The sequence below is a fragment of the Cetorhinus maximus genome, chromosome 1 (genome assembly GCF_964194155.1).
Source record: "Cetorhinus maximus chromosome 1, sCetMax3.hap1.1, whole genome shotgun sequence".
In the NCBI taxonomy this organism is placed as follows: Eukaryota; Metazoa; Chordata; class Chondrichthyes; order Lamniformes; family Cetorhinidae; genus Cetorhinus; species Cetorhinus maximus.
This window is the reverse complement of record NC_135879.1, coordinates 51,475,669-51,494,683: the sequence shown is the minus strand read 5'-3', so window position 1 is coordinate 51,494,683 and position 19,015 is coordinate 51,475,669. Positions and strand designations below refer to the sequence as shown.

At 47.1% G+C, this 19,015-nt stretch overlaps 1 protein-coding gene across 2 annotated transcripts in view; it reads left to right on the top strand.

Annotated features, from left to right (window-relative positions):
- Positions 1–19,015, top strand: part of fstl5 (follistatin-like 5) — a 985,045-nt gene that overhangs the window by 95,530 nt on the left and 870,500 nt on the right. For both annotated transcript variants that reach the window (XM_078540706.1, XM_078540715.1), the window contains exon 3: positions 10,119–10,152. In XM_078540706.1, coding sequence (XP_078396832.1) covers positions 10,119–10,152 — 34 coding nt within the window. The remainder of the gene's footprint in view (positions 1–10,118; positions 10,153–19,015) is intronic.

Sequence of the window (19,015 nt, the reverse complement as noted above, 5' to 3'; positions counted from 1 at the left end):
CCAGGATGAGCTGGAAGGCCAAATCAAGAGGCTTGTCACCTGACTCGATCCTCACCGATGCCTGATCCCCAGCAGTCCTCCGAGTGTCAGGGAGCTCACAAGAAATTGCCCCCTGCTGCTGCGGCCACATGTCTCTGCAGTGACCACCAGATTGTGAACCCAAGCCTGCTCTAGATCTAGGTCCCACCAAGGTATGTGTCTCTGCGCTGATGGAGGGTGTGGGTAAGCTCTATGATGGGTCTTCCAGCCTGCTTATTTCCAAATCTTCAATGGAGGAGGCGTCCTCTTGGCTAGAGGTGAGGACATGGTGGTTAATAGTCAGATTAAGTGTCTTGGGCTACAGGAAGATATAGACGGGATGGTCAAATGGGCAGATAAGTGGCAGATGGAATTTAACCCTGAAAAATGTGAGGTGATACACTTTGGAAGGAGTAATTTGACAAGGAAGTATTAAATGAACGGCATGACACTAGGAAGTTCTGAGGAACAAAGGTACCTTGGCATGTGTCCATAGATCTCTGAAGGCGGAGGAGCATGTTAGTGGGGTGGCGAAAAAGGCATATGGGACACTTGCCTATATCAATCGAAGCATAGATTACAAAAGTCGGGAGGTCATGTTGGAGTTGCATAGAACCTTGGTGAGGCCACAGCTGGCGTACTGTGTGCAGTTCTGGTCGCCACATTATAGGAAGGATGTGATTGCACTGGACGGGGTGCAGAGGAGATTCATTTGGATGTTGCCTGAGATGAAACATTTAAGTTACGAAGAGAGGTTGGATAGACTTGGGTTGTTTTTGTTGGAGCAGAGAAGACTGAGGGGCGACCTGATCAAGGTGTACAAGATTACGATGGGCGTAGACAGGGTGGATAGGGAGCAGCTGTTCCCCTTAGTTGAAGGGTCAGTCACGAGGGTACATAAGTTCAAGGTGAGGGGCAGGAGGTTTAGGGGGGATGTGAGGAAAAACCTTTTTACCCAGAGGGTGGTGACGGTCTGGAATGCACTGCCTGGGAGGGTGGTGGAGGTGGGTTGCCTCACATCCGTTAAGAAGTACCTGGATGAGCACTTGGCACATCATAACATTGAAGGCTATGGGCCAAGTCCTGGTAAATGGGATTAGGTAGGTAGGTCAGGTGTTTCTCAGGTGTCGGCGCTGACTCGATGGGCCGAAGGGCCTCTTCTGCACTGTGTGATTCTTTGATTCCCTCATCAGTAAACTCCCTCGCTTACCAAACTCCAACTGAAGCATTCTAATGCAGCCCAAAGCAGCACTCCACTGCAGACAAAAGCAGCAAGTAAGACGGCCTCCTTTTATGCTCTCTGAGTCTAGCTTCTGAAAACCTGTCTAAACCAGTTATCTAATTAACTAGCTGCAGCTGCAAACAGCGTCTGTACAACCCCTGTTTAAAGCTGCACTAAAACTCACCTTCTCCGAACCCAAAGAGCAACTTGTTAAATTAAACAAAGATTCGACTTTAGATAGAAATTAACCCTTAAAAGTCCCTCTCTCACCAAACTCCAACTTAAGCACTCTAATGCAGCCCAAAGCAGCATTCTAGTGCTGCCCTTGAGAAGGTGGTGGTGAGCCGCCTTCTTGAACTGCTGCATTCCAGGTGGTGTAGGTACAATCACAGTGCTGCTGTGAACTGAGTTCCAGAAGTTTGACTCAGCGACAGTGAAGGATCGGTGATATAGTTCCAAGAAGGATGGTGTGCGGCTTGGACGGAAACTTGCAGGTGTGGTGTTCCCATGCATCTGATGCCCTTGTCCTTCAAGGTAGCAGAGGTTGCAGGTTTGGAAGGTGCTGTGTAAGGAGCCTTAGTGAGTTCCTGCAGTGTATCGTGTAGATGGTACACGATGCTGCCACTGTATATTGGTGCTGGAGGGAGTGAATGTTGGAGGTGGTGGATGGGGTGCCAGTCAAGCAGGCTACTTTGTCCTGGATGGTATCAAGCTTCTTGAGTGTTGTTGGAGCTGTACTCATCCAGGCAAGCAGAGAGTATTCCATCACACTCCTGACTTGAGCTTTTTAGATGGTGAACAGGTTTTGGGGGGTCAGGAGGTGAGTTAATTGCCACAGAATTCCCAGCCACTGACCTGCTTTTGTTGCCATAGCATTTATGTGGCTGGTTCAGTTCCGTTTCTGGTCAATGGTAACCCCTACAGTGTTGATAGCTGATAGCGTAATTCTTAGCACAATCGGGATTGTTTAGTAAATGTTGTCCAATTGTGGAACACATTGAACATTGGACACTATGTTCTGAGTTTTTCAAGCATGGGCTGGTTGAGTATGGTCAGCGAATAACTGCAGAGCTGTGCTGTTTGATCCGATCCAGCCGTCATTGGAACATATTGCTTAAATGCCTGGCATCACACTGGCACTGAAATTCATATACCATATTACTCATTTGTGTGATAGGCAGAACGTCTTTTTGGCTTGATGGTAACATACTGTTAATGGAGAATAGCAGCGTGAAACAGCTAGCTTCATCAGTTGCTCAAATCTTTTAGACACCTTAACCTTCCAGAGTCAACTTGCCTGGTTTGAATTTAAACAACACCTTGGCAGTTAATTGTTCCCTGGGCATTCTCCATGGTAAGGCCTCTACCAATTACAGTCTACTGGTGAGATTTGAACTCCCAGGAGACAATGGGCTGAATTTTCACGCTTTCCCAGGGATTGGTTGGCAGGTAGGTGGAGGAATGTTAAAATGCCACCCTGCCTTTTAAAACAATTAGGACAAAGCCCAAGAGAATCGAAGTGGGCCTTCTAACCAGCCCGGCTCGGCACTTGCCTGCCCCCATGGCTGCCTACGCTCTGCTTCTGGGGTTGGTGGACCTGACTGTATGCCATGCCTACCCACCCGAGTGAAAATTGCACGTTTTAAGGTATTTTTTACCATGGCAGGTCCAGCGAGTTGGGAAATGTCCCTATTCGAGCTACCCACCTCAGTAGACAAAATCAGGCATTAGCACTTTGGACAAAAAGTACTCCTACAGAGACTTTTCTTCCCTTTTAACATTAGTAATCCTGTCACCAACCTTTCCAGGCCGTGCTTTTATTGTAATTGGATTTTTCTGCACACTTTCAGAGCAAAATAATAAAGGTTTGTGCTTCATTGAAAACAGAGAATATCATCAATATATTTCACCTTTGTAACTGGCTACAGATGGTCTTTCAAGAGAAGTGGTTTCCTTTTACAAACTGGAATTTGATTCATTAATTGGCTTCTGAAATTGTTTGATTAGTAACTATAAAACATTAATTTTAAAGCATGAGTGTTCATAGAAGCTTTGAAATTGTACAGTATAGAAGGATGCAGTTCAGCACATTGTGCCTGAGCCAACTCTGTGAAAGAGCTTCTCAATTACTCCAACTCCCCTGTTCTTTTTCCATTACCCTGGAAATGCTTCCTCTTCAGGTTTCTACCAGTATTCATATTTGAAAATCAAACAGTGCTGAAGGGAGCTGAATTAACATCATTCGAGATTTAGGGGAGGAATTGCCTTTTTTATTACTATCTGAATACAGCAAGCCCAGGGCAGAGAATCAATAAAAAGAGAGTGGGTAGATATCTTGTCTGAGATTTGCCTCTGCCTGCTACACTTCAGTTGACAGCTAAGCACCTATTATCACCCCCTCCCCCCACCTGTCTTGTCACATTCACAGGTAAATAACAATGGAGGGTGGGGAACATTGCTTAAATTCATCTGATGAATTTGTCTCTGTTTCTGCAGCTGCATCATCAATGAAAGGGAAGGCCAGAAAGGAAGAGCTAATAGGGAGACTATAGCAGCTGGAACCGGGGAGCACTGATGGGGAGGCTAGTAGGATGAATGTTTAATAATGTCAGATGCTTCCTGCCCCTGTTAGTAAATATTGCTTTCTGCAGGATCAGCATTCACTTTAGCCATTTTTGCACTTACTGGCCAAATGACAAAAGGCTTTAAGCTGTTCCAGGGAGGGCAATGCTGCGTCAGTGTACCAGTTTCCTCCTCAATAGTAACAAACCCCAATGGAGAGCACACTCCATGTGCTGGATTTTATGGCCGAAAATTGGGAGGGCCATGCCTTCGCCACCCACCCCCCCACAAATGTGAAATACAGAGTGATGATGTTGGGTCAGCAATATGATGTCATCAGGCCAGCTTAAGAAATTACAGAAGACGAATAGGCACTGAAATTGCAAGCCTGCCCACAATTGATGAGCCATTAAGCTTGTTAAAGAGCTACTTAAACACAATTTTTTGTTGCCCATTATGGGTGTCGAACACGAATATGTTTGTGAGTGCTTTACGACAGGTATGATGAGGTGGCACAAGTGTGAAAGACAAGGCCTGCCACAGGGACCATGACTGCATATAGCTGCAGATTCTGCTGGTGAAGGTGGCAGTGCCTCTTTGATTTTTGAGTTAATTTCTTGACTTTTTTGAACCTTCCATAACAAATAAAGACACAGGGCAGAATTTTCTGTTCTGGAGACTTAGTCCAGTGGCAGGCAGGAAAGTCAGTGTGATTCTCGCTGGGTGGTGGGGTGGGTGAACATACGCGTTTTTCTGTTTTTGAGCTCATTAATTATGCATTAGTGAGGAGCTTGGCAAATCTCGTGGCAGGCTGGGCAGGAAATTGCTCGCCCACTGTTACCTCATAGGGTCGAAGATCCTGGCACCATTTTTAAAGAACAAACACAATTCACTCGTTGCATCACTCCTCCAGAGTCGTTTTGGTCGCAGTTCATACTGGAAGACCTGGCAGATGTGAGCAAGCACATACCGGGACATGCAAGGGTGCCTCTGGCATTGCCTTTTCTTCGCCTGTAGATAATAGCATCGCTGGCAATACACCCATGGTTGGGCCAATGCTCGCCGTTTGCAACGGTCTATGTTCACCAGCATCTTCACCCTTCTGCCTCGTGCTGTTCAGGCCCTTGCTCCTCATGGCCCTGTGCTAACCAGTTACAGGCTCTCCTTCTCCTCCTCTGGTTGAGAGCCATTATGAAGGCAGGGTTGCCTGCAGCCTGCATCATCGATATCTCAGTGGATGTGTGAATGAATTGAAGTGATACATTTAGTGAGTATGTACTTTACAGGTACATCTCAAAGCCAGCAGGCAAGTGCTAAGCCTCTGTGTAGACATTGCATCCCCACCCCAGCCCTTCCAGATGAAGGACACTCTGGAGGACCAGAGATGGGTTTTCCTCCCGTTCATACTTGAATGCGTATGGCGACATTGCCCTTTGACCAGGCTGAAGAGAGTCACGTGCAAGAAGCCTCATGTGGATACTTTTCCGCTTTCCTCCACTACCCTCGAAACTCTGTAGAGAGACCTTTACCTTGGCAGCAAAGAAAAGACAAACCATGTGATCCCTTGCCATGACTATTCATCCAGGAGGAAGGGGGTTTGGAGTCGGGAGTTTGCTGCCCTCCACCAGCCATGCTCTTTGGAGACATTCTAACACCCTCCCTCCCTTCATCCCGTCTTCTGACTGCAGCCGATGCAAAATGACAGAGAATGAACACACCTTGCTGGGATCTCAATGTTATGAGACCCAGGAGTCAGGAACAAACCTGCTGCATTGCGGGCTTCACCATAGAGAGGAGAATACAAGTGAGAATATTGCTGAAAAAAGAAACTTTTTCATCAAAGTTTTTCGTCTTGCACTCATCAGGACAGTTCGCAAGAATACCAAATTTAAAGAGAACAACAATTTATACCGCATGAGAAGAGAGTGCTGATTGCTTGTCAAGTGGACTCTGACTGGTAGAGGCATTGCCATGGAGAATGCACCAGTTGATGGTGACTGACAGTTAACTGTGAAACATTGTTTGAACTTTAAACCAGGCAGCTTGACTTTGATTGGTCAAGGTATTGCCCTGAAGAATGAATGAGCAAATGGCTGCCAATTATTTTGTTTAGCTGAAATAGGCGTGAGGTGTGCACATGTTCTTTCTGTCTGCAAACAATGGGACCCTGTGTATTAATATATGTAACTTCCAGTACGCACAAATACACCACACTGCAAGCCCAGCTGACAATCTTAAATTGATTGTCAGCATAATTCTTAGCACACTGAGGATTATTTAGTAAATGTTCTCCAATCATGAAATCACATCTAATGTTGGACACTTGAATTTTGCAAGCACGGGATGATTGGGTACAGAAGGAACATGCTGTTTGATATGATCTGCCAGTCTTTGGGACATATGGCCTACATACCTAACATCACACTGGCACTGAAATTCATATACCACATTACTCAGTTGTGTAATAGGCAGAATGTAATTTGGCTTGATGGCAGCATCCTGTTAGTGGCGAATACCACTCGTGTTGTTACTGCATGGTAACAGATGAAACAGCTAGCTTCACCTGTTGCTCAAATTTTTGAGATAGTTTGCCCTTCCAGGGTAATCTGAGGTAGACTGGGCACTTTTCATGGCCGATGGTGACGGCCTTAGACCTGTTCATGAGTTTGCGTAATATACAGTACGAAATGATCTGACCAGGGTTGCCATTATCCTGCAGGATGCCTTTGATGCACTAATGGCATCATTATTACCCTGGAAGGGCAAGATATCTCAAAACTTTGAGCAACAGGTGAAGCTAGTTGTTTCACGCTGCTACTATGCAGTCGCAACATGAGTGATGTTTGCCTCTAACAGAATGCTGCCACTGAGCCAAAAAGATGTTCTGCCTATCACACAAATGAGTAATATGATACATGAATTTCCATGCCGGTGTGATGTTAGGTATGTAGGCCATCCCAAAGGCTGGCAGAGCATATCAAACAACATGTCCCAATTGCTGTTCACAACGGGCAAGGCACGGACTATACCCAACCAGCCCTTGCTTGCAAAACTCAAAACACTGTGTCCAAAATTAGATGTGATTCAGCAATTGGACAACATTTGCTAATTAATCCTCATTGTGCTAAGAATTATACTGACAACCAATTTAAGATTGTCAGTCGGGCTCGCTGTGTGGTGCATTTGCGTTTACTGGAAGCTACATATATTAATACACAGGGTCCTGTTCTTTGCAGACAGAAAGAACCTGTACATATTTTGCACCGGTTTCAGCTAAACAAAATAATTCCTCAAGGCAATGCCTTGACCAATCAGAGTCAAGTTGCCTGATTTAAATTTCAAACAATGCTTGGAAGTTAACTGTCGATCACCAACAACTGGTGCATTCTCCATGGCAGCGCCTCTACCAATCAGAGTCCATTGCCAACCAATCAGCACACCCTTCTCATACAGTATAAATCAGTTGTTCCCTTTACATTTGGTGTACTTGCAAATAGTCCTGATGAGCACAAGATGAAAAGTTTCGACAAAAAAAGTCTCTTTTTCAGCAATACTCAAGTTCTGTACTACCAAACTACAAGTGAGAATCTTTGACATCCAGTTGCCTCATAAGAATTAGGGTGCCCCTTTAGTTGGCCACTTGTGCTGACCTTGAACTCCACCCACCTGAAAAGACCCTCCTCCCATCTCGAGGAAAGTCACTGTTTAACTGCATGATCAAGGTCGGTTTGGAAAAATGGTGCTTGTCACGTTTTGACTTCACTCTACCACCTTCTACCCTCCCCCATCACCCATCAACTTGCCCCATCACCCTAGACCCACCCAGTGTCACCATTACTCTCCCCTCTGTCACCCTTGAACCTACGCCAATACCCTGGACCTTATCACAATTCACTTCCACATGCCTTTTTCCCTTCAGAGCCAACACCCATTGCTGTCCCCATGCCCACCCTGACCCTGCCCCTTCCTGTTATCCGAGCCACCTGTCTGGTCCGTCTTTGTGACACCCTCCCCACATTACCAACCCCATGAAATCTTCACGTACCAAACTCTCACCCTGCACCTGCCACCCAATCGTATCCCACTACCCCCTCTGACTGTGACGTTCTCTTCTATCGCCTGAGTTCTGCCTCCCAAGAGCCCATCATCAACACTACAGACCCCTCCTTCTAAGACACTCCCCTGTCCCCTTTCCTGTATATTCCTGCTGCCCTTCCCCCATCCCTGGACACTCTCCCTGCTCTCCTCACCCTTTCCCCGTAAGCCTGCCTCCCTCGTCCAGCCTTCGCTTTTACCTTCCAAAATAATGCACCCTCCCCCAACCTCCATCCTGACACCTTGCCCCCAGCCTTCACTTCCCTTGCCCAGCCTTGGCACAAGATATGCTAACAGCACCTCCAGTGAAGCTATGGGAGGTCCCAAAGAAGGAGAAAGTAACAGGCCTCAAAGTCATGGAAGAATTGAGGCTCGCCAGGTGTATGCCACTTATATACAGTCGCAAAACTGAATGTTCGAAATGCTCGCTTACAGGGAACTTAATTTGGAGGGTGAACTTAATTTTGGTGAGGTGGGCTTCTAATGAGCATGCATGAGATGCCGGTGCATGCAAATGGAGTTCCTGACATTGTTCGTTGGGAAGCTCGACCCACCTTGAAAGTCAGGAGAAGAAAATTCCAACAGTTTATCCTCCTGTCAGGAAACAGATTTTTTGCCTTTTGCCAAATTAAGTCCCCTGCCTGCCACAATTACCACTGCTGACAGGAGCGGAAAATTCCACCCACGTTCAGAGACCAGGGGGCCTTTAAATTTGTAACCGTGACTGGTTTCCTGCTCGTGGCGTAACCTCTCTGCCGCATGATGTCTAGGCCTAGACTCCTGATTAGACACGGAGTCCCCTTCGCACTGCTAATTGGCCTCCCTCCCATTGGACGGCTGCTAATTGGCCATATGACAGTTACAACAGCGGGAGCGAATGGGCCATCCGCTTTCCGTTCTGTCTCCCTCACCCCACTGAAAGAATATAAAATCTAGCCCCATGTAATGAATTGACTGTACTCACGAAAGTGGGATGGGACACAGCAGGGTCAGAACAGTGGCACTAGTTCTTATATGGTGTTGACGAAAATGGCCCCCCAACTCGCCCACCGATACCCCCCCTGAACCACCCTCAGAGACATTAATATTGGTGCTCCAGTGATTTTACCAATTCAATTGTATGTGTTAAATCCATTCTCTCACACTGTTGGGGTCAGGTACTGCACCAAGCCAGTTTCTGTCACCGATATCATTTGCATACTTAAACAAAGTATTAACTGGAAGACTGGAATGAAATGAAGAATATTCAGATTTTTTAGTAAGGGACGCCAGCAACAGTTGTGGTAGAACAATGGCCTGCTATTTTGCTCCCACCCTGAAATATCAGCAGTTCTGATTGGGCAAATTATAAAATTATGCTGAAATGGATGCCCTCAAAGGAGTACAGTACCTTTGCATACTGGTTTGTCATGTAGTACATATGGCTGTAGGGTATGCAGCCCTTGAAGGTGGAAAATCTATTGAGAGACTTAGGAAAGTGGGTTAACTTAGACTGCTGACAGTTTCAGGGGAATTTCTCTCTCAGTAATAATATTGGAATAAAGTTACTAAACCATCAGGCATAGTTTTATTACTGTAGTATTAACCCTGCAGCAACAACATAAAAACCAAAAGCACAATTTTAAATTAAAAATGGTGTCAGTTTAACCTGACCTGAATTTCCTGATGAAGAGTCATACGGACTCGAAACGTTAACGGTATTCCTCTCCGCAGATGCTGTCAGACTTCTGAGTTTTTCCAGCTATTTTTGTTTCTGTTTCAGATTTCCAGCATCCACAGTATTTTGCTTTTAACGCTGTATTTCCTAAATCCTGCTCTTTCTCAGTCCTATTTTTATAATTCAGAGCTTAATATTATTCTTTCCAATGCAACCTATTTTATCTGTTCTAAGTCTTTCTCCCTGATGGTTCTAAAATTTGAAATCATGAACCTCTCAGCCATCACAACTTTGAAAGAAATGTCATTTCAAGCATGACTTCAAAAAGTTAATTTTACTTCCAATCAAATGGCAGAAATTTCCAGATTGATTGAATCATGTCATTGGATATAAGCTGATCAATCTTTGATTCTTTTAATGCAATCAAATAGGAAGGGGATGTTAGCCAATGAGTCTTGTAAGATTGAAATATACATTTCTCATGTACAACAAAAATAAATTCAGAATGTGAAAGCTCTGTATCCTTTTACTGTAAACAATATTTTATTCCTTCTTTTATTACAGCAAGATGGAAGCCCAGACAGCACAAGGCTAAAAGGTGAGTTGCCTGTTTACTTGTTGATTTCTGGATTTTAGTGACTTGGCGAGAGAGTTGATACGTATAAAATAGCTTATTTGCCATCAGTTTGCTTTTTGTACTTATGCAGGAATTAATTTTAGTTTAACATGAAATACTGATAATGGAAACTCATCAGTTTATCTGTAAATTAATGGAAATGAAAATCAAGTGGGATTTTTGACAAACGGACAATCTGCCCTGCTAGTTTGCCGTTTAAGGTGAAATTTATGGAAAATAAGAGACCCGATCGCATTCAAGAATGACCACTTTGAATACTTTGAATACTTAACTAGTATAACATTTTGTTTTCCTAAAATGGTGTTCTTCAGTGGCTCACTGAGGATAGTGGATTTTGTGAAGGAGATGGAACAAGTTCCTGGCTAGCTTGTTGATGCCACCTTAAATCAAGTTGCTGAATCCCTGTTTATTTAGATTCACAACACATGTTTTTAATTCCCTTCTTAATATACCATTACGTGCACAAAGGCTAACAAAGGACTCTGTGGGTTTATTACTCAAAATCTTTTCATTGGGGACATGTGATCCAAATTGTTTAGTGCACTGCAGACAACTACAAAAGCTTTGCGAAGCATTATAATCCAAGTAAAATTTGCTGTTTATTTCACCTCAATTTTGTCAATCCTATTTCTTAATAACTTTGACCAAGGAACTTGCTTTAAGTCCCTTAAAGCATTTACTGAAACTTACTAATACAGTTAAAGTGTTTCGAAGAATGAAAAGCAGATTTTAGGACTGTGGTAACATATCCCTTCTGGAAGCAGGGTCACATGGGCCAGAATTTTCTCGTCGGCGTGTGGGGGCGGGCCCCGCACGCTGAAGTGTAAAATGACGTGCAGTGACGTCGGGCGAGCGTCCCAACGTCACCATGCGCCAACATGATATTCGATGATCTTCGATGTGCGCCCGCCATTAATTAACGGGCCACTTGAGGCAGTAATTAACACCGATTTTTCGGGGCCTATGCAATCTTCAGGACATCGCACAGGCGCAACAGGCAGGTGGGTAGGATACATTTTTATAAACCTCATCCACAGGCAGGATAAGAGGGGTGAGTGGGGTTGCGAGTGGTATTTGTCAGATATTTAATTGTGAAAGTTACTGACACTTGCCTGTGTGAGCAGGAATACTTCAAAACTCTTTACAGCTCTTGGACAGGAGTAACAGCTTTCAGGTCAGGACTCTGAGTAAACATCATTTCTGGGGCTTTGCTGGTTTCAGGAAGCCATCCCTTAGCCTGGGAATGGGAGTTGTGCTCTCCATTGGAGGCACCTCCTCTGAGGAGGAAGGGAGGGCCAGAAGAGGGAGGAGACCAGGAGTCCACATTCAGCCTCCAGGGGAGCCACCTTTGGGAGGAGAGGCGCAGGCAAAAGGGACGCAGGGCCAACAGGAAGTTCAAGGTGGAAGGGGCTGCAGAAGACACCACTATCCTGCGGCCAGGGTTTACAGGCGGTGGAGAAGCTACCTCAATATGCCTGAGGTGCACTGCCGAAGGAGGCTCCATCTCTCAAGGGAGACAGTGACCTCCATTTGTTAGATGATAGGCCCTGAGATCTGCGCCAACTGTGTGGGTGAGCACCCCATGCCAGTGGCGTTGAAGGTCACGGCTGCCCTCAACTTCTATGCCTCTGGCTCTTTCCAGGGGTTGGTGGGTGATCTTTGTGGAATCTTCCAGTCAGCTGTCTACACTTGTGTCAAGCAGGTTTCAGACACTCTGTTCAGGTGTGCATTGACTTTCATCCGCTAACGCTGGGACGAGGCCAACCAGACAGAGCGAGCCAGAGGCTTCGCGGCCATTGCTGGCTTCCCCCGCGTCCAAGGTGCAATCGACTGCACACACGTGGCCATCAAGGTGCCAGCGGGTGAGCCCGGTGCCTTCATCAACAGGAAGAGATTCCACTCCATGAACGTGCAGATAGTGTGTGATCACAGGATGAAAATTCTGCAAGTCTGTGCAAGGTACCCAGGCAGTTCCCACGACGCTTACATCCTCAGACACTCCCAGATGCCGAGACTCTTCAGTGCTCCAGCCCGCCTGAATGGATAGCTGCTGGGTGTCAAGGGCTAACCCTTTAAAAGATGGCTCATGACGCCTCTCCACCATTCAAGAACAGAGGCCGAGCAGCAATACAAGAGGAGCCACGCCTCCACAAGGGCTGTGGTAGAGAGAACCATCGGTCTTCTCAAGGTGCGTAACTGATGCCTGGACCGTTCAGGGGACGCACTCCAGTACCCCCAGATCGTGTGTCACTGATAGTGGTTGCATGCTGTGCTCTCCACAATCTGGCACTGGAAAGGGACGACACAGTGGAGGAAGAAGATGTAGACATAGCTGCACACAATGGGCACAATTAAGGCCCGCCCAGCGTGACGTCCGCCTTGAATTGCTGTGCACTCCCTGTGCGGGCAGGGGGGATTCCCTGAGCAGGTCCGTGCACTCTTTCGCGCATGTGCGAAAGAGCCCACAGATCTCCCTGAGGCAAAGCGCTGCCTTAGGGAGATCACTTCAACTTTAAAAACTGTGCTGAATGGAGAGGAAAAAAATTATTGACATGTCCCCTCATGTTACACTGTCACATGAGCTGGGACATGTAAATTACTTGAATGTTAAAACTCAATAAACATTTTTAAAACCCTCATGAGACCTCATCCCGCCCGTGGATGAGGTTTCATGTTTTTTTGGAAGCCTGCCTGGGCTCCCGGCCTGCCCGCCAACCGTAAGGTTGGACGGGCAGCCCTGACAACGACCTCAATTAGGTAATTAGCCTTTGACAGTCCGAATCGGCTGCGCGCCCGCCGAACTGAAAATCTAAATGACGCAGAGTGAGGTCGGGATGCACGCCGACTGGGAAATTCTGCCCGATGAGTCCAGTAGTGAGTCTGTGGATGAGCACACACAGGAGAACGCTGAGAGGGTAGACACTGACCCGGGCATCCTCCAGGGAAGCATGGACACCTGGGAGGCTTTAATCCAACGAACCTTCAGCTAGCCCACCACAGATGGACCTTCAACACAAGCCAGGGCTGCAGGCTCCATACTCGATACCTGACACCAACATCTGCCTGGTTAGGAACATTAACAAGTGCCTTGTCAATAAAGCTCAGTGACAAACAAGTGACTCATAACATCATGGGTTCCCGTCCACCTGCAGAAGTGAGGAATCACCCTGAGCCATGCTCACGTATCAAAATTTAATGAATTAACAAAATGAAGCAGAAAATAAACTGAATGCAAAGGTGTTACGCATCACACCAACTTGTCATCAACTCATAGCACAGCAACATAAAAGCACCAATGAGAAGCCCATGATGTGCCTAAGGTGCTTTAAGTTTATGTATCCGGGTGCTACGTCTAGGTGCTCCCCCCTCGCTGGCACAGACATTTGAGACAGCCTGCTCACTGTGCTGTCCTGTTGGCCTCGATGACCTTGGCAGGAGTCCTCTGGCCTGTGGAGCCTTTGATGGCCCCGCCTGGGAGGAAGAGGCCATTTCCATGGCTGGCATCTCCCCAGCCACTGCAGCCTCATCGGATGCCATGGTAACTGGCAGAGGGGCGGAGGTGCTGCTGCCCTCATCCAGAGCGCCCTGAGAGGAGCCCGCAGAGACGACAGACAGCTCCTGCGCTGAGATGAGGTCACTTCCGACCTCCCTGCTCACCATTGATGGATGGGTACCGAGCTGGGATACTTGGTGCCCAATCCGTCTCCCACACTGGCACTGACCAGTTGAGATCAATGCCGCTATGAAGACTTGCAGATCCGAGCGCAACCCTAGGAGGCCCTGATTGTTCTCTTGGAGGAGCCTCTGCACGAGAGTCAGCATGTCACTCAGCCATGAGGCTCATTGCATCGGTGATGCTCTGTGTGGACTTCTCCAGCACGGGGATCATGCCACGCATAGCCTCATGTATCTCTGCCAGATCCTCCCGCATACCCTGCTGCACTTCCAGCGTTTGCTGCCTCACGGATGACTCCAGAGGCACATCATCAGCCATCGACCGAGCATGTTCCTGGTCCGAAGCAGTCTTCCGACTACCCGCGCCATGGGCACTCTCTGTCTCCGCCCGCACCTCAAGCAAGTGTGAAGTGCCCTCACCACTGTGCCCCAGGACACTACCCGATGACCTAATTCCCACCGAGGTGCTAGTATCTGCGCTGGTGCCTGCCTGGCAGAGATGGTGTGACGCTGGTGATTCCATTTGTTCTGAGCCCTCAGGTGTCAGAGGTGACCCCTCTGCCTCCTCCTCCCAGCCCTGTTCCAGTGGTGCTGAAAAGAAGAATAAGGACATTTGATTATTTCAAGTGGAGACAATGTCAATGTGCATGCCTGTGCCCTGGATCAGTCTGCGCTCATCCTTCCATAATCAATGGTCAACCCATGTTGGAAGCTTCAATCAGTGAGCATTCAACAGTGGGCTGGCTGCCGAAGGGCCATGAAGGCTCGAAACGTTAACTGATTTCTTCTCCGCCGATGCTGCCAGACCTGCTGAGTTTTTCCAGGTAATTCTGTTTTTGTTTTGGATTTCCAGCATCCGCAGTAGCTTTTAGCTTTTTGTTTTTATCTCACACATGGTGACCTCAGTGCTCGGCAATCTTACCTCCCTATGGCACCCCAGCTTCACCGCCACCGGTGGACCTGGGCGCATGGCACTTCTCTAGATCCGTCACCTCCTGCTCATATCTGGTGATTATGGCTAACTGGGCCTGGCCTCCACCAGTCCACATCCGCTTGGTGGCATTGTGTGCGGTCTTCTCCTGAAAAGGAGAGAAGAGCATTGATTAGTCCACCTTGTACCTGGATTCCCATCGCATCCCTGCCACCCCAGCCAGAGTGGGACATTGCAGGGCTCCAGTGAATCGTCACCCCACAGCTGCCGCACAGTTATTCCAATATGCCAGGGCTGACCCCTCCCTTGCCCACATGCTGCCTCCATCACATTTGGCACCACATGGTCTAACCTTGCTCCGCCACCTGGAAGCTCCCCTCTCAACATGTCAGCAGCCTGACTTTGACATGTTTTGCAGTTTGAGCACTGCACCTAGATGCAGATCCTTAAGGTTGCCCCCAAAACAGTACCCTGGGTGTCTGGCTAACACATGCTGTGGGTGCAGTGTGAACTAGGCGTGGGCAATATTTGCTGGCCCACCCAGCGAGGGACACCTGCCGTGAATGACTCAATGCTGTAACTGCACTCAGAGTTGAGGTGGGTGCTGGGGGGAAAGCCTACCTACTGTGTTAAGTGACCTCTGCCAACATGGTACTCACCCTTCCCGAGTGCAACAAATCGTTGAAGCGCTTATGGCACCGGATCCAGGTGCACCGCAGCACATCGTAGGAACTCACCACCTCCACCACCTCTTCCCAGGCACGTTTCGTCATGTGGGGGGCCCTCCTCCTCCCATCCTGGGGATACAGCATCTCCCACTGTGCTGCCACCTCCTCGACAAGGGCAGCAAGGCAGTCATCAGAAAAGAGAGGGACACATTGGCCCCCTGCTGGCCTACCCTGCGGCCTGCCCTGCTTCTGGGCCACACCCTTTAGCCTGCCCTCTGCCTCTGGCCTTCCCTCAACATTGGTCTGCTGTGCAGACCCCCTGCGCACCTGCAGCTGGCCATAGTGAACAGCCTAAAGGAGGCTGCCAGGAATTTCTTTAAACAGACTGCCGGGTCGCCATAGGACCCGGCGGTCTGTACATGTCCGCTGCCGCCCACACACTCCCGCTATCCACGGGAGTCAGAAATGTGCTGGGCGGGCCTTAATTGGCCCGCCCTTGCAAAATGACGGCACAGCTGCCCGAATCAGCACCTGCTCCGCCCGCCTAATGAAAAATTTTGGCCCTGGAAATCAATGATCAGCAGTCCATGATTTTCTGACCGTTAACTCAAGGCAACCTGACAACTACACAGTGCTGGTGGCAACTTCTAGCAGGACAGAACCCTTTTCAAAAAAAATCTAAATAAGAAAAAAACATCTTAAGTATATACAGGGCAGAATTTTCTGCCTGTCGGGCGGGCAGGCCCAACCCAACCTCCAGCAGGCGGGAAGCCGATTCCCGCCGGAGAAGTGGGCCCCGCTGCCATTTTAAGTGGGCAGGCCAATTAAGGCCGTGCGCTTCCTGTGTGGGCGGGGGGGATTCCCTAAAAGCGAGAGTGCCCATGTGCACGAAAGAGTGCACATCTCCCTGAGGCTAAGTGCAGCCTCAGCAAGATCGCTTCCACTTTGAAAAATATTAAAGATAGAAAAAAAAATCCCTAACATGTCCCCCTCATGTGACAATGTCACATGAGATGGGACATGTTCATAATTTACAGATTAACTTCATTAAAATTTTTAAAACCCTGCATGAAACCTCATCCCGCTGGTGGATGAGGTTTCATGTTTTCTCTATTTGCCGCCGGGGTTCCTGTCCTGCCCGTCAACCTTAAGGTTGGACGGGCAGGTCCTTTAATTGTTTAAATGATCCTGTCAATGGACTCAATTGGCCATTGACAGGTCAGCGGGCCCACAGCTGATTTTGATGCGCCCCCGCCTTCCTGAAAATTTAAATGGGGGAGGATGACATCGGGGGTTCCACCCGACGTCATCCCGCGTCATTTTACGCGTCAGCGAGCGGGCCCCGCCCCCTGTTCACTGACAGCAAAATTTTGCCCACAGTTGCAGAGATATTTTGTGTGGAATGGAAGATGCAATTTAATTCAAACATTCCCTAAGTTTTATATTTCTTGGCTCTCACTATATAAATTTGCAGCACAGCTTGAACAAGAATGCACATTTAATACCCTGGGTAAAGTACTGCAACCCAACTACCCTCCCCCCCGAACACCAACCCCACTCCTCGCCACCAGAAGGCACGCAAAGGTTTCAGTAGTTGTGTACTTGTAGTAAGTAAGATATATACATCAATTTTCGATGTCAGCTGCAATGGGCAGGGAAGACACTACTGAGTTAATTTTCTGATGCTGAGGGTCATTACCTGCTGGTAGCACATATTGGAAAATCACAGATGCACACTTGCAGTTTTTCAATATGTCACTACCAGCATGCAACGTTTTCCATCGTGAGGCTGTATTTAGAAAATTATTTTTCAGAAACCAATGAAAAAAACACATAGGGCTAAATTTAATGGCGACAGCATTGGCACAGTCCTGCTGCGGCCATTTCCAGGAGGCCCAATGAGATTAAATCTCAATCCCAGGGTATAGCTGATGGCCTGTTTATGTGGCGTGCCCCCCACCCCCTGACCCTCGCCACTGGTAGAATGCCCAGCAATGGCAGAATGAGACCCTTTACAATGAAGTGTGTTTATACTCCACATAAGCCTCCCCCCACCCACTTTCTTCACTCTCTCTGAGTATATTGCTCAAAAACTTCTTTTCAAAAACCTTCTTTGGAGCAGACACTGTCCCTCATTGTAACAGCACAACCTCCAATACAATTGTTCTAAAAAGAAATGAGAGGAGAGATCTTGCTACTGAGAATTTTTTTCAGGTTTTAGGTAAAATATAAAGCATACACATGATTGTATAAATTGTATGCAAAATTATTCTGTTTCTGCCAGTGAGGTGAATGCATATATTATTTTGTATTTTAATAAGTATAATTTATTCACTTACTTTGATAACTGTCAGTTGTCATTATTAATTCTACATAGGAAAAATGTTGGTTTTGGAAAATATGAATAACTAATCAGTATTTAACAGAATTGAATTTTGCTTTAAACCATGAAGAAGCTAGTCACAAAATCATATGACAATTGGCAGTCTGCACAATATTGTGCATTTTCACTCAGCATAAAATGAGCTGTTATTTGTTTGAAAAAGCATTAACAGTTTATGGATACAGATTTTTTTACTGTCAGATTGTTGGAGTGTAAAATGTGTCTTTATTGCATAGTATCAAGTAATAATTTTCATTGATAAAATTAACTCTAAGGAAAATCTACTTCTTGGAATTAATTATGTAAGTATATGGTAGTTTGCTAAACCAATGGCAAAATGATTTATTTATTTTTAAACTAAGTTTCTGTCATGGCTGAAAGTTGGGACTAAGCCTCAAATAGGTCTGGATTTTCAAGGATTTGTGGAGACTCCGGGGACCTTTAAAAATGGCAGACGGGACCCAGATCTGGAAGCCCTGCTCCCATTTCCGACAAATCCCATTTTTGCTGGTAGGGGGAGTTACCATTAACAGAAACTGAACTGGACCCACCATATAAATGCTGTGGCTACAAGAGCAAGTCAGAGGCTGGGAATTCTGCAGCGAGTAACTCATTTCCTGACTCCCCAAAGCCTGTTCACCATCTACAAAGCACAAGTCAGGAGTGTGATGGAACACTCCTCAATTGCCTGGATGAATACAGCCCAAACAACACTTAAGAAGCTCAACACCTTCCAGGACAAAGCTTGATTGTCACCCACCTACCACCTCTAACATCCAATGCACCACCAATGCACAGTGGCAGCAGTGATTACCATCAGGAAGATGCATTGCAGCAGCTCACCAAGGCTCCTTCAACAACAGCTTCCAGACCCACAACATCTACCGCCTGTATGGACAAGGGCAGCAGATGCATGGGAACACCACCACCTGCAAGTTCCCCCCCAAGCCACTCACCACCCTGATTTAGAGCTATATCGCTCTTCCTTCACTGTCACTGGGTCAAAATCCTGGAACACCCTCCCTAACAGCACTGTGGGTATACCCACAGCACATGGACTTCAGCGGTTCAAGATAGCTGCTCAGCACCACCTTCTCAAGGGCAATTAGGGATGGGTAATAAAAGTGCTGGCTTAGACAGCAACGTCCACGTCCTGTGAAAGAATAA